We start from the raw sequence: 14,193 nt of genomic DNA, 5'->3' as shown, positions 1-14,193 counted from the left end.
TGCTCTTTGGCATTACCTGGCAGTGGATTAACATACCCGTGTCTGCAGGTTATCTAGAGCAAAAATGGATCTGGGGTGTTGAAAATGCTGGAGGGCACCAGCATGATGAGTAGAGGACAGCGTTTTGTCCCTTCTCCATTGCTACTCCAGCTCAGTCAGTCAGCAGCTCAAGCTTTGGTCTGTGTCCTGCATTCACAGTGGCGAAAACACCACGACAACCCACGTGAACTCAGCAAGCAAGAAGGCCAAGCCAGCCTGGGACCAGTGAAAGATCACAACAGCCTCAGGGTAAAGCGTAAGCGCAGGAGGCCAGCAAAGATGGAGTTCCCATCTCCAGCACACCGCGGGGACAGCCATGAGGAAGGTACTCTTGTGAATGGCAATATGTTCTTGCAGGGTCAGGCTGCAGCGGCTCCTGTCACCCTGATGCCCCTGGGCCCAAACCACTGCTCTCCTGAAGCTGAACAGCCTCTGGAGCTGGTGGCTTCCCGTAGCAGATTGGGATCCAAAACAGAGCTGCGTCGTGATGCTGGACTGCCTTTCTCAGGCCAGCAGACGTGAGTGCACAGATCTGTGGCATGTTTTCTCAAGGCTCAGTTTTCCCCACAGGTTACCCTGAGAAGAAGCCCAAGAACAACTTCCGGGATTTCATTCCGGTGGTGCTGAGCAGCCGGACACGAAGTCAGTCGGGTGAGTCAGTGCCAGGGGACCCAGGTGGGAGTCCTGCGTGGACAGTGAACATTTCCTTTTTTACGTGGCCTTGTCCCTCTCTGCTGTCCTGCATTGCAGGGTTTTTCTTGTAGATAGTCTTGGCTAGAAATCCCACTTTCTTGCAGGAAGTATTGCTGGCTCTTCTGCTGGTGTCACGGAAGAGTGCGATGTGACTGCTCAGGAGATTTTACCGGTGCTAGAGGAAGATCAGGAAGAAGAGGAGGAGGAAGAGACATCCTTGAAACGTGGCAAGCTGCGAAAATCCCACCGGATGTCACGCTATCACAGTCGTAGGGCCAGGGACAGGTCTCTGTCCGAGAGGAGCAGCTGTTACACAAGGAGGACCCGGGAGCTGCACTGGAGAGTGGAATCACCCAGGCAGCTGTGGGAGCCCAACGAGGAGGAGGAAGATGACAGCCACATCAAAAGGAAGAAAAGGAGACGACAGAAAAGTCAGAAATACCAGACAGGAGAATATTTGACTGAGCGGGAGGAGGAGCGAGTGGGCTACCCCCACAGGAGGCGAAAATCCAAAGCAGGTACAGTCTGGGAAGGGGTTTCTGGTACCAGACTGGGGACCAACATGGGGATTTTTTGTTTTGTTGCTTTTTTTTTTGGTTGTGTGTGGGATTTCGGGGGGAGTTCCATGTTTTGTTTTGGTTTTTTTTCTGTGTAATGTTGAAACTCCATCATTATTAATGGCTTCATGTCCACAGCCTGGGCTGTTTCAATTGATCAGCTCTTCTTTCAAAAATATTTACAGTGAATTTTGCAGTAGGAAACAGCAGCTTATGTAGCTAATCAGATACTGATCTTACCTTCAGATCAAGACAGAGGGTGTCAGAAAATGAGAATCAGATGAGGTAGCACAGTGGAATATTTCCGGACAAGCATGGGCCCCTGAGAGTAGTGATCAATGCTACAATGATGGGCTGCTTTAAAAGCTTTGCTCTAGAACACAGAACCCCTGCATATTGGCAGAAAGGATCGGATATCCAGGAAGGAGCATCTCAAGTCCTTGCATACTGCCCTGGCTTAGTTGTGAAAGTGTCACAATGCTGTAAAAAAGACAAGGACAGTGTTACAGACAGCCCAGCAGAAATCTCTGTCCAGTGATCACTTCCAAAACAGCAAGCAGGCTAGTGATTGCCATGTGCTGCCTTCTGGACAAGTATCATTGCTAAAACTTTGCTTAATTACAGCCTGAGAGTTGTGCATGAACTTGAAAACAAATGCTGTGTTCTGTGTGGTGGGAAGTCAGAACTGCTGCCTCAGACCATGTCTCCCAGGCGTACCCTGGTGCATTCTACTTTGTTCATTTCAGTGAGTGCCCATAAGTCTTGTGCTGCAGGTGTAGGTGAACAAGATTCCTTCACTCAACCAATATAACCATTTTATGATTTTTGCAAATTTTGGTCACATCCTTCTCCATCTTCTCTCCAGACTGAGGAGTCCCGGCCTCTCTCGTCGGGCAGCTTCTCCACCCCTCAGTTGTTTTGGTTGCCTTTTTCCACTTCCACTCCATTCTTCCTGAGATGTGGAGACCAGAAAAAACCACAACAGTACTTGAGATATGCTTGCTTCGATTTTATTTATGGTTCTATCTTGGTATCTTGGCCAAACCCATTTTTCTGTGTAAGACCCATGGCTCCTGCTTTTTAGCAATAGCAAGACATAAATGGAAGTTATGTGTGGTGCTTGACGTGGAGAACGTAGAGTCTCAGCGTGATGTGGAAGCTGAAGATGCTGCTCCTGGAGATCTACAAAACCTGCCTTGGTACTGGATGCAGCAGAGTCCCAAACAGACCTAAAGTTTTGTTCCTGGAGTTTATCCTTGTGATCCCTTGAACTAACCCACTGGGGCATCTCCTAACTCTTTACCTAAAGACGAAGCAAAGACTTTGTGCCCAAACAAGGTGCCCAAAGCTGTGGAGAGAGCCAGGCTTGAAAGACTCAGACTCTGCAAAGCTGTGTACAGATGCCTCCTCTGTCCTTTGGTCTGCACAGGGCTATTCCTTTGTAACCTGTTTTATTCCAGTACTGATCATCTGTGCAGAGGGAGGTGTGTGGCATCACAGAAGCGTGGGCGGTTATTTGTTCACAGGGCTTTACTTTCTCATTCCATACTTTGTTTTTCCATTGCCGTTGTGCCATTGCTACGGGGTGTTGCCGTTATATTTCAGGGAAGCACAGTGCCTCTCCTTGCACAATGCACAGGGCTCTGCAATGAGCAACCCTGTAGCTCTGTATAGTGCAAGGAAGACTGGATTTCCCTTGAGGCATCCTGGTACTTCCTACCTGCAGGAATATTAATTGAAAATTTAGTGTGCTACTGAAGGAGAAGAAGTGAGAGGGCAAAGCCGGGTCTGGTTTTGTAGGCAGCAAAACAATGACTGTGCACAGAGAGCTTAAAGGGCATTTTCTATCTCTCTAAGAGGTGTCCCATGTGAGTCCTGCTTGGCCACACAGGTAGGGAAGCACACCACATGGCAGCACGCAATTACCAAACTACTGGGAAGCTTGTGGAGCTGGACTGTTTTGTACTGGGTTCCTCGTCAGACCTAAGGAAAAGCCTTGGTCAGCTGTGTGCAAGCCCCAGCACTCAGTAGGCTTGGTCTTTTCAGACCAGGATGGCTGTCTGTAGTTGGGCCTCTTGTGTCCGTGCTGGGTTCATCCTGATGGGGAGAGTCTGTGTATTCACTCTGCTTCTACATACTGCAGTGCCTCTGCCGTGGTCTGGATTTCTGGATGTGCAGCCATCAAAGATGGGCAGTTTGTTTTGCTGGTGGCAGAGATCTGGGTTGCTGGCGTTTGGTGCTGTATCTACAGAAGCTCCTCATTCTCATTTCTCCTTTAGATTTTAGGTACCGGAAGCAGAAGGAGTCCGTGCAGTGTAAAGGCACAGAGCTACGGCTGAGGAGCAGGCTTTCCCCATCCTCCCGAAAGTCTCAAGGACGCCCAGACTTTCGGAATGGCTTCTTCCTGGAGCACTCAGACAGCTCTCCTGTCCAAGAAGAGCTGGAGAAACCATCAGGAAAACGCAAATGTAAAACCAAACACCTGGCAGGGATCTGTGACGAGGGGAAGGTATGGCTTGGGCTGATGAGCAGAACACTCATGGGGAGAAGAGAGAGAAGGGGCCTTCTGATAGTAAACCATGGCCACATGTGCCAAGGAGGTGTATTCCTTTCTTTTCCAGGGGAAAGGCTGCTGGAACCAGCCCAAAATGTGCCCTCTGAAGAAGCCCGAGGACTTATGGACACTTTGTAAGCCTCGTCAGGTCAGCTCAGCAAGTTCCCCCGAATTGCCTGTGACCCAGAACATTCCTCCTGGAGCTCGGCGACTGATTGTGAACAAAAATGCAGGGGAGACCCTTCTGCAGCGAGCAGCTCGTCTGGGCTACAAGGTGAGTTTTGGTGCATTTTGCTGCTTTGTCCCCTGCTCTGCCGTGTCTTGGTTTGTGTGTAACCAGGCCTGCAATGCTCTTGTTCCTGTAGGACGTAGTGCTGTATTGCCTGCAGAAAAAGAGCAGTGATGTGAACCATCGTGACAACGCTGGCTACACGGCTCTGCATGAGGCTTGTGCGCGAGGCTGGATCGACATTCTCCACATTCTGCTTGAGCATGGTGCCAACGTGAACTGCAGTGCGCAGGATGGCACAAGGCAAGCCAGCGAGAGGGGAACATCAGGGGAAGCACTGAGAAGTGTGGGGGCAGGGCGCAGGTTGTGTTTTTCGGGATGAGCTGTAGGTCATCACTAGATATATCTTAACCCAAAACAGAGCATTTGCTTTGTGACCTCTTCCAGTCTCTTATTTTTCTGCCGATGCTTCTGTCCTTGCAGGCCTGTCCATGATGCAGTAGCAAATGACAACCTGGAAACCATGTGGCTTCTACTCTCCTATGGTGCTGATCCCACTCTGGCCACGTACTCTGGGCAGACAGCCGTGAAGCTTGCCACCAGCGAAGTGATGAAGCGCTTCCTCTGTGGTAGGTGCCAAGCCCAGGAGTGGCAGTGCTTCCATCCTTCCTGGCTGGCAGCATACCGGACCAAATCTGGGCATCACTGGTTTTAGAAGTGCTTGATCAGCAGGTGATGGAGTAATGTTAGTTCTGTTCTGTCATGCATGTCTGTTTTTACCACCCGATCTTTAATTACAGAATTATATAACATTTTCCAAATAAGATGCAAGACACTTCTCAGTCTTTGAGGTACAAGAAAACAGCAATGCTGTGGTCACACAACTAAAGACAGTGCTGTGCACGAGGGCTGGAGACACTGTTCCAGAGTCCCTGGTTCTACTGCATACCTCAGTGAACATATTTTTACTGACAAGTAATGATGCCTTCTACTCGAAAACAGCTCTGCCCAAGTGCTGTCTGCCTGCCATTGTTAGAAAGGACCATTTTGGATCCCTTTGGCTGAGAGTGACCCATGCCTGCTTTCTGCGCTGTTTGTGTAGAAGCAACATGAGTGTTGTGGCTTCTCCACAACAGCAAGGAAGAAATGGCTAGAGTAGCGGTGGTTCCCAGATAGATACAAGGCAGAAGATGGCCAGTGTTGAAAAAAATCTTGTTTGCCAGCTGTCTGTCTGTGCCTCTCCAGGCTTAACTATACACGCAGGTGTTGGGGATGTAATTTTGAACTCAAGACAACCTTAAGACCCTTTCTTTCCAACCCACTTGGTGCTGCCAGTTGTTTTCCCCTTTCAGGTTCTATTTCATGTTCTCAGGCCTGGGATCATGTCCTCTTCTGAGTGAGGGTGTCTTTCTTGCAAGTTATGGTTCAGCTTTTGCTGTAATGCCTAACTGCAAAGTGGGAAAAAGCAGCAGGGGTGAAGTGGCTCACCCAGGATTGATGGATACGCATGCCAGGATCATGCTTTGACCAGCAGATAAGCATTAAGCCTCTCAATTTTTTGTCTTTAGATTACCTTTCGGATCTCCAGGGGCGCACTGATGGAGATCCTCGAACAGCGTGGGACTTCTACAGCAGCTCTGTACTAGGTGAGTTTGGTCTGTGCCATTTCATTTACAGCAGCAGAGCAGAGAGAAGTAACGCTGGGTAATGACACATCCTTCACTGAGGTCCGTCCGCGTCCCTCCCAACTCACATCTTGGAGATCTTGCTGTAATGTTACATGCTGGGAGTTGCTCCTGAAAAGGGACTTTTTCTTTGGGAAGCTGCATGTATGGATCCCTCCAAGCAAGCTGAACGCAGTGCGCAAGACGAGATTCCAAGTGCTGCTGGTGGTTCCTTTGTCTTTGGTCCTGGAGCATGTTATTCTTGTAGCAGTTCTTGCTGCTGTCTTGCTAACCAGTCATCAAGGTAAGACCAAGGAAGGCAGAGGACATACTTATTACTTCAAGGTGTAGAAGTCTTGAACTTCAAAGTTCCTGGAACTGTCCATCCCTGTCCTCTGCTTTGGAGGGGAGGCGTTCATCAGAGGGAGGTCTTCTGGGCAAGGCCAGACATTTCCCAGTGGAGTCACGACTTGTACCTTTTACTGTCACTTCCTAAAAGTTGTGGTTATCAGCTTAGAAGTTTTCTTGAAATGATACAGGCACAAGGTCCACAAATTGTTTACTGTGTTGCTTCAGTTCCCTCAGGGTCCGTGAATGAAGATGTGCTGGATCTAGCCATGGGCCTGTGGCAAACTGCAGAGTGCCTCCCAACTACTTCTGAGGCAGTAGATCAGCACTCTCAAGCCCTTCATAAAGACTTGGGTTATTTAAGCTGGCAAACTAAAAGGCTGTTGATTTTAGTTGCTTACCTCTGTCATTTCCAACATCCTTCTAGAAATGAAAAAAATCAGATACATATGGAAGGGTGGTCTTGGTAGAGGACTTACCCTTGGTAGAGGACTTATCCTTGGAGGATCCAGATGTCTCTTCATTTCAGAATAGAAGAAATTCTGTACTCCTAAAAACACTTTGTTTGTAGGCTTTTGCTCCTCAGGCATGCCAAGGAAACTCTTCAAACCACAGCCTCCTTCCTCTGGATTTCTGACTCTTGAAGCTATCACAATCCTTTAAGAAGCCTCTTTACCACAAGAAAAATAGCTATTCTTTGACTGTAATATTTTTAACCTAAAGATATTACCCATTTTATTTATTGCTGATTCCCACTTAGATTTCTCTGGTAAACAAGGAAGGAAAATTGTGTGTGGCTTTGTGGGTAGGAGACTTTGGCTCTCTTTGGTTGCTACAGCTGAGTTCTTGGTTACTGAGGGAGCTTATGTGCTTGAGTTCTAGCATCTGCTTTTGTCTTGTTCATCAGTGTCTCTTGAAGATCCTAGCACGGGATTGTAGACTGCCAATTCTCATACCCTCTAGGAGACCCACTGCCACATGGAAATAATTTAGTAATGTGCCATCTTGTTTCTCGTATACCCTAATGCTTGAAATGAAATGGGTATATCTTGGAAAAAGAAGCCAGCTGTGTTTGGTTCAAATTAACTGCTTGTTTCAGTTCTTCCATTTCCCTATCCCTCAGCTTATCTTGAAAAATCTTATCTTGCATCACATCTTCCCACATTTCTGTTCTCTGTCTCTGTAGGCAAAAAGAAAGGGATTGTTTTTTTTTCAGTAGGCAAACCATCACCAACTCTTTTGGTGTTTCTTAGGAGGATGATGTGTATTGGGATGCAGTCAGGGATGGGAGTTCACTGCTCACAGGGCCTTGCTTAGACACTTGGCTAACACATAGAAAGTCTCCACAGGGACTGCTGGGGACTGCACTTCTTTTCCTTCCCCTGGACCTTAGTTGAGCTTTTCAGAGTATTTGCTCATTTGAGGGTGGAAAAATACTACCTTCTCTGTTAAACACATCCTACCTCTTCAAGTGGGATTTCACACTAAATCCTGGCCACTGTGGATGTGTCTCTGCTGGGTCTCTGTCATTCACATGGTGCCATCTGCCAGGTCTTGTCTTCTTTCTCTCCTCTGCTACCTGAAGTCAGTCAACAAGCCTGACAAATCCAGCATTGATCTGCCTGTACCCTTCCCTAGAAACTTCATTTCGTCCTTGCTGCGGTGGAAAGATCCTTCCAGTGTTCATTAGGCTGATGCTTGCATCTCAGGTGCTTCAGACTTTAACAGGTACCCCTGCACAGCATTTGGGAGAAGGTAGGTTCCTCCTAGACATGAGTGATGATCCCTGGGGAAATGTCAGCTACACAAAACGTTCTGAAATGCTGTGGCTTTGGTGTTCCTTGTGGGATATTTCTGTCTCTGGCTTGGAGAGAGGACAGCAGAGATCCCAAGCTGAAGCACCACCACAGTGCTGTGAGAGGGTCAGACACACTGCTCCTCCTTCCGCCCCTCTGCATGGAGTGTTCCTGGTGCTGCCCTTGATGCTGCCTTTGGGAGGCTGCATGACAGGCCACAGCAAGGAACTAACCAGCTGGGAAGTAATCCTTTATCCTGCCAGGTCTGTTTTCAGCGGGCACAGAAAGGGACCTTTCTTTTCATCCACACCTAGATCAGCTTACAGCAGTTGTGAAAAGGCAGTTAGACCTGTGCTGTCACCTGTGCTTTTCCAGGCGCCACTGCAGGACCTTGTGAGTCAGCAAGGAAGAGCAAGATGCCCCAACCTGAGACATGGGGCTGGCTTCTTTGCAGTGATGTTTACTGAATGTTCTGAAATGGGCCCTTTTGGCTCAGTTACCTTCAGCAGTGACCTCTGGACCCCAAGAGCAGATACTCCCCAGGGCAGGGAAGTACCTGCTTCTGCACCAGGGTAACTGAGCTGTTCCCAGGTGTCACAGGCAGCAAACCACCTCAGGAGAAAACAGTTCTCCTCCTTCAGTGGCTCCGTCCTTCAAAGTTTCCCCTTCCATCAGATCCACCAGCTGAAGCACAAAACATGACATGTCCCTCAGGGAGGAGGAGAAATCCCAAGCCCCTGCTTGATCTGTTTCTATTCTTTGAGGCAGGAATGTTGTCTAATGTTTCCCTTTAGGTCTGCAAATCTCTGGGGGCCAGAAGATAATGAGAGAAGCCAGGGTGTGGGATCTCTGAGGTCTGAATATGGTAAAGTCATCAGCGTCTTGCACTTCATGCTGCTGTAGTTCCAGATAAAAAGTCCCACTCTGGGCTTTTGTTCTATACCTGGGACTAGCATTGTTGTGCCTGATTGTCTCCCGGTTACTCTCTGGTGGTACAGGATGTTCCTGTTCTTGTCGCAGCCTTCACTCAGGCTGATGGACAGGACTGAGTGAGAAGAGTTTTCAGGATAGACATTGGACCATATTGTTGCCACATTAAATGCATTGAATTGTTGCTCAAGAAATTTGAGTTTTTTCAGTGATGGCATCTGAGCTTGCCTAGCAGTGATATCGGACTGACATTCATGTCACTTATTTTTGTCCTACAAAAAGTTTTGAAGATTTAAGCACCTTCTTTTTCTGTTTATTAGTGATTTTTCTTTTTCCTTGGCAGGACTAAGAAATTATTTCATTTTTTTCCTGAGACCCTGTTTAAGCCTATGTCTCCTATCGTCTGCTATTGTTTCTCTATTAAAATAACTTTTCTTGCCGGGTGCTGCGTTTATTCATAGAGCAGTGTGGTGCCTGGAGCTTTCTCATGCCAGCACACCGTAAGATTTTTTTGCAGCCTTTTCTCTTGTGTGTGGTGTTGAACTTTTGCATGATTGGTTTATTTGCTCACCAGCACATTTGATCTGACTTGTCTCTGTAGAATCTAAACTCTGTTTTCTGGAAGTTTTTTGAGTTATGCTGCATTATCTCAGCAGGACAAAAACACTCTGAAAAACCAAAACTATTCATACCTCTTAATAATAAAATGCAGGCAGCAAACTCTTTTTCAACAGATGCTTTTCAGATTGGTGAATAGTAAATTTAGCTGTCTTTAAGTGGTTTATGGATTAAGTGGGCTATTCTCCATCTTCAATAGAAGCAAATCCTGCTGGATCTCAGATACCTCCTGGAACAGCAGCTTTATGCCAGAAATCTGTGGGGTCAGTTCTCTGAAGTCGCGCTTCTTGTGGTTTGGTTGTATTAGTCTCTAGATCTGCTGCACAGTTTGGCGGCACAGCCTTGCAGTCCTTATTTAGACACGGTTGCTGGCACACCCCTCTAGTAACCTGCTGACAGTCATCGGGAGCGGGATCTGAGTGGAGAGGCAGAGTGCAGCACCTTCCTTTATAGGATCCGTACAGGCAAAGCATCTCGGACATCCACCTCCTTCCTCCCTGGCACGGGTTCTTCCAGGCTGGGCACAGCTGTGCAGGCAAAGGAGAGGGGGCTGAGGCCGTTTCAGGGAGAGTCTGGCGTCAGCCTGTTGTTGACCCAAGAAAAGGCTGCCAGGCGCAGTGGCTCATTTTGCAAGTAAGCAGTGCCTCGCCTCACGTGCCGGATGAGTGTAAACCCGAAGGTTGGTGCTATGACATAAGATGTTCTTTCTACCTAACCCGGTCACTGAGGGGAGTCTCGCTGTGTGGAGAAGCCAGCGCTCACTTGGAGTTTCTCTGAGGCAAGAAGCTGGAAGGAGGGAGAGCAGGAGGAGCCCCTGGGACTTGTGTTTTACTGTTGCTGTGACACTGTGGGAAGGTGCATGTGAGGTTGCAGTGGTAGCTGTTCCCCAGGGAGTGATGAACATTGGCTGATGTGAAACTGTGAGCAATGCCAACACCTGTTTTGCTTATTGCAGAGGGGAAAGATAGCATTGGATATGATCTTCTGCTCAACCCTCCAGAAAGTTCGGACAAGGAGGAAGAGGAGCAAGAAGCAGACAACTTCATGTTTGAGTTCTCAGACAAGCCGCTGCTTCCCAGCTATAACCTCCAAGTGTCAGTCTCTCGGGGGTGAGTATATTTTCCTGGAGCAGGGAGCATTTGGGTGACATTAATGCTGGGCTGGAGGGGGAACTCACAGGACAGAGCCCTTGAGCTCCTGAGCATGGCAGCAGTGCAATAAAGCCTCAGGCTGCCCTCCAGGTGAGGGAGAACATGTGATGTTCATATTGGGAAAATTCATGCCTGCCTGAGAAACTTTGGGAGCCCCAGCTGACTGCATGCTAAGGAGGCAGACACAGAGAGTTGCATTTGTGTCCTGTAGATCTCAGAGCATTCCTCCAAGGGGGAAGATACCTCTATACCTGTTCTGTGGGTAGAGACACAGAGGAATGTGGCTGTTGCAGCTTCCCCAGGAGGAGCAGATTGCTGCTGCTGAAGCAGTAACATGCGCCTCATGGCACACTCCCCATCATACACCATCTCATAATGAGGCACTGCATAGACTCTTTTTTAGAAAAATATGAGGGTAGAAACCACACTATGTAAGCTCTGAGTCAGAGGAGCAGGTGAAAGATTCAGAGTAAGACGGAATTTGTTTGACCAACTCTCAGAGGTGACCTCTGAGGTCACCTTGGCCTCTTGTTGCAGTCAGCAAAGACTTGTCAGCAAGGGCAGGAATGAACGTCAAGCTGTGATGAATCGCTGGGCACAACTGATCAGCTCTCCAGTGACTGTGGAGGAACCTGGGGGACACTCACTGAGATGGGCACTCCCATGGCGTAGACATCCTTAGAAAAGTCCCAGCCTGGGATTCATGGGCTGATGGCTGGCACAGCACAAAGCCTGTGAAGTCCTTCAGTCCGCATTTCCTTGGTCTTCTTCTCTGGAGTTAATGAAAAGAGGAGACAGACTGAGGGACTATACATGAGGGAACCAAGCAAGGAAAGATCCCTTTGGTTTAAGAAAGGACTTTGTTTTAAAACAAAACCAAGAAGCAGCACAGGTAAAGTCAGAAAGATGGTTGGTTTTGTGTTGGCTGTCTGGTGCCAGTTGTTCTGTCCCACGGGTGAGCACAGCCCTGTCATCCCGCTCAGAGATGGCAGCACGTTGGTCATTTCAGCTCCTCAGGGTGTATCTTAGGTGGTTATTGTCCTTCAAATCAGGATTAAGAGATGCTGAGTTAAAGGCAGGGCCTTGCAGGAGCACGGTCAGTGTCTGGAGATGTGCAGCACTCAGGGCCCTGCTGCTCATGTTGCTGCAGAGCTTGGGCTGTGCGAGGGCCAGGGAAGCCCCGCTGGGTCCCTTGGGACAGACTGTCTGTCCCCAGTGGGCAGGAGGGGTTGTCAGAGGTCTCCCCGTGCCATCCCCTGCGTGGCCAGATGGTTCTGCTGTGTGAGGTGTCCCTGTGCCTGCCTGGCAGGAACCCCCCGCTCTGTCCCTGCTCTCTCCCTGCTTTCTTCGCCCTCCTGCCCCTCCTCCCTTTCTCCTCCCCCTCTCCTCCCTCTCTTCTCCTCCTCTCTCCCACCTTTCTCCTCTTTGAACCCGTTTTCTCCTCCCTCTGTCCCCTCTCTCTCCTCCCTCTGATGTTGCTCCTAGCCCCATTTTTCCCCAGCCATGGTCAGCAGCAGCTCGCACTGATGGCTCTGAGTAGACTCTTTCCCCTCCATCATAGGGAAGGCTAAATCAGGTCACAGCACTGGAGCCATCCTCCCTTCTCCACCTCCTGTCACACCGTGGCTATTGCGTTTGCTCGGGCAGCAGGAGAGAGAACGGCGACTTGGGAGAGGCAGCTACTTTTCTGTTTAGTGAACTTCCGTGCCTGCTGATTTCTGCCCATCCAGAGGGATGTGGACAGCACCCAGGAGAAATGACCGGTGGGAAATAGATCCCCTGCTGTGGCTTATCGCTGGGTGAGGATGCTGCCAGGATACCTCTGAAGGTGTAATTTTAACACTGATGTCCTCCTCTTGCTTTGAGTGGTTTAAAAAGATGCAACCTGCAAAGCAGTGATCAAACCCAGGGACATCTCTGAGCCTAGGTCCTGTATGTGTGGTCTGTCCAGACCCAGAGGAGGAGGACCACATGGAGAATAGTGCCTGGACCTCACCGGCAGCATTGTGTTGAGGGGAGGGCCAGCGTGCAGGCAGCTGGGAGCTGCTGAGTTGGGCAAGGTCTCTTGCCTGCAGACCCCTCTACCCGTAACGTGCCGTCCTCTTGCCGTCCTTGCAGGCCCTGCAACTGGTTCCTCTTCTCTGACGTGCTCAAGCGGCTGAAGCTGTCCTCCCGCATATTCCAGGCACGCTTCCCGCACCTGGAGATCGCCACGCTGCCCAAGGCAGAGTTCCAGCGCCAGGTCTCTCTCAGCCAGGTGCTGTTGCAGGAGGAGGTGCAGGAGAGCCCTGAGCCAGGGCAGGGCAGCGCAGAGACAGTGGAGCTGGTGTGCTATGAGCCCGAGCTGCTGCAGCTGCTGGGTTCAGCAGTGGAGTACCAGGCCTGGAGCAGCTGACGGGGCAGATTGCTCCCTGCATCACAAGGCAATAATAAGGACCAATGGGAAGCAGCCGTCTCAGCGCCAGCAGCAGGGACCTGAGGCTTTGGCCAGCCAGTCCTCCTCTCCTCAGGGCCTCCTTCAGCTGGGGAGAGAGGACCCTTGCCTCCAAGGACTTCCCAGGGTCCCTTCGCGACGAGCAGCAGCAGTTACAGTCGTCAGCCCCATCCAGCTACATTGGGCAATGAAGCCCTCTCCATGGGGCTTCGTGAGCCGGAGCTTGCGGGGCAGTGGTGGCTCCGGCTCTGCCAAAGCGAGGGGTGGTGGGTGCCGCTGCCCCTCCCCACCTGACCCGTGGAACTGCGCCTCTGTTTGCCCTCCCCCTCCCAGCGTCTTCCATAGTATTTATTTAATTAGTATTTAATTTGTAATGTTTCCTTTGTTTTGCTGAGTCTGTATCACTGTGATGGTGAGCTCTGGGCTAGGGGATGAGGACTTCCCCTGGTCACTCTCCACCAGTCCCCGTGGCCAGCACTCCCCTGGAACAGCCACCCCCCGAGCTGCAGCCCCTGGGGGACACAGCCCCCGAGGGCTGGGCTCTCGCACCTCCGTTGAGAGCCTGGGGGCTGTCCCTTCCCTGAGCTTTAGAGCTGGCTTCTGCCGAAGGTGCTCACCCGCCGGCCGAGAGCCAGCCCTGTTGCTTCAGCCTCTCACCAGCTTCTTCCTCCATCTCATTCCTGCTGTTGCTCCCACTCCCTGGCACCGTCGCACGGGTGGGTGCAGCCCGCGGCCCCCAGGTGTACCCCATGCTTCCTGGCAGCTCATCCCCCCATCCCAGGGTCTCTTGCCACTGTGGCAGCCCCCTCCTTGCCTCGTGCAGTGTCCACTCGGCCTGGCCCTGCTTCCTGTGCCCCTCCTGTGTCACCAGGAGCAGCTCTCTGGGAGAGAGTGGGCGCTGGGCAGTGCTGCTCCGCTCCCGGGAGATGGTCCAGTTTTCTTATCCAGGTGCTAACAGGACTGAGGACGGGACAATCTTGGGTTTTCTGGCTCTCCCCTGCTCCGCAGCAGGAGTGTTGGGTGGGATTTTTTGTTGGTTTGTTTTTATTTTGTGTTGTGTTTCTTCCCAGCCAGGGCAGGTGTTACCCCTTCCCCTTAGGCTCCCAGCCGCCTGCCCCCGCCTCCTGGGGGCCAGGCAGCACCTTGTTTAAGCCGAGGGTTTTTTGCCTTTGGGTGTGTA

The 14,193-nt window shown here is 50.3% G+C and overlaps 1 protein-coding gene across 2 annotated transcripts in view; it reads left to right on the top strand.

The window, feature by feature from the left end:
• The window catches only part of BCORL1 (BCL6 corepressor like 1), a 27,933-nt gene extending 13,740 nt beyond the window's left edge, over positions 1-14,193 (top strand). For both annotated transcript variants that reach the window (XM_065643214.1, XM_065643216.1), the window contains exons 5-14: positions 199-364; positions 610-690; positions 837-1,250; positions 3,569-3,798; positions 3,911-4,117; positions 4,209-4,375; positions 4,556-4,701; positions 5,641-5,718; positions 10,384-10,537; positions 12,698-14,193. In XM_065643214.1, the coding sequence (XP_065499286.1) occupies positions 199-364; positions 610-690; positions 837-1,250; positions 3,569-3,798; positions 3,911-4,117; positions 4,209-4,375; positions 4,556-4,701; positions 5,641-5,718; positions 10,384-10,537; positions 12,698-12,974 (1,920 nt within the window). In that variant the 3' untranslated portion in view covers positions 12,975-14,193. The remainder of the gene's footprint in view (positions 1-198; positions 365-609; positions 691-836; positions 1,251-3,568; positions 3,799-3,910; positions 4,118-4,208; positions 4,376-4,555; positions 4,702-5,640; positions 5,719-10,383; positions 10,538-12,697) is intronic.

Source organism: Caloenas nicobarica, chromosome 12, assembly GCF_036013445.1.
Source record: "Caloenas nicobarica isolate bCalNic1 chromosome 12, bCalNic1.hap1, whole genome shotgun sequence".
Taxonomy (NCBI): domain Eukaryota; kingdom Metazoa; phylum Chordata; class Aves; order Columbiformes; family Columbidae; genus Caloenas; species Caloenas nicobarica.
Note: the sequence above shows the minus strand (reverse complement) of the source record. Positions and strands in the feature narration are given on the sequence as shown.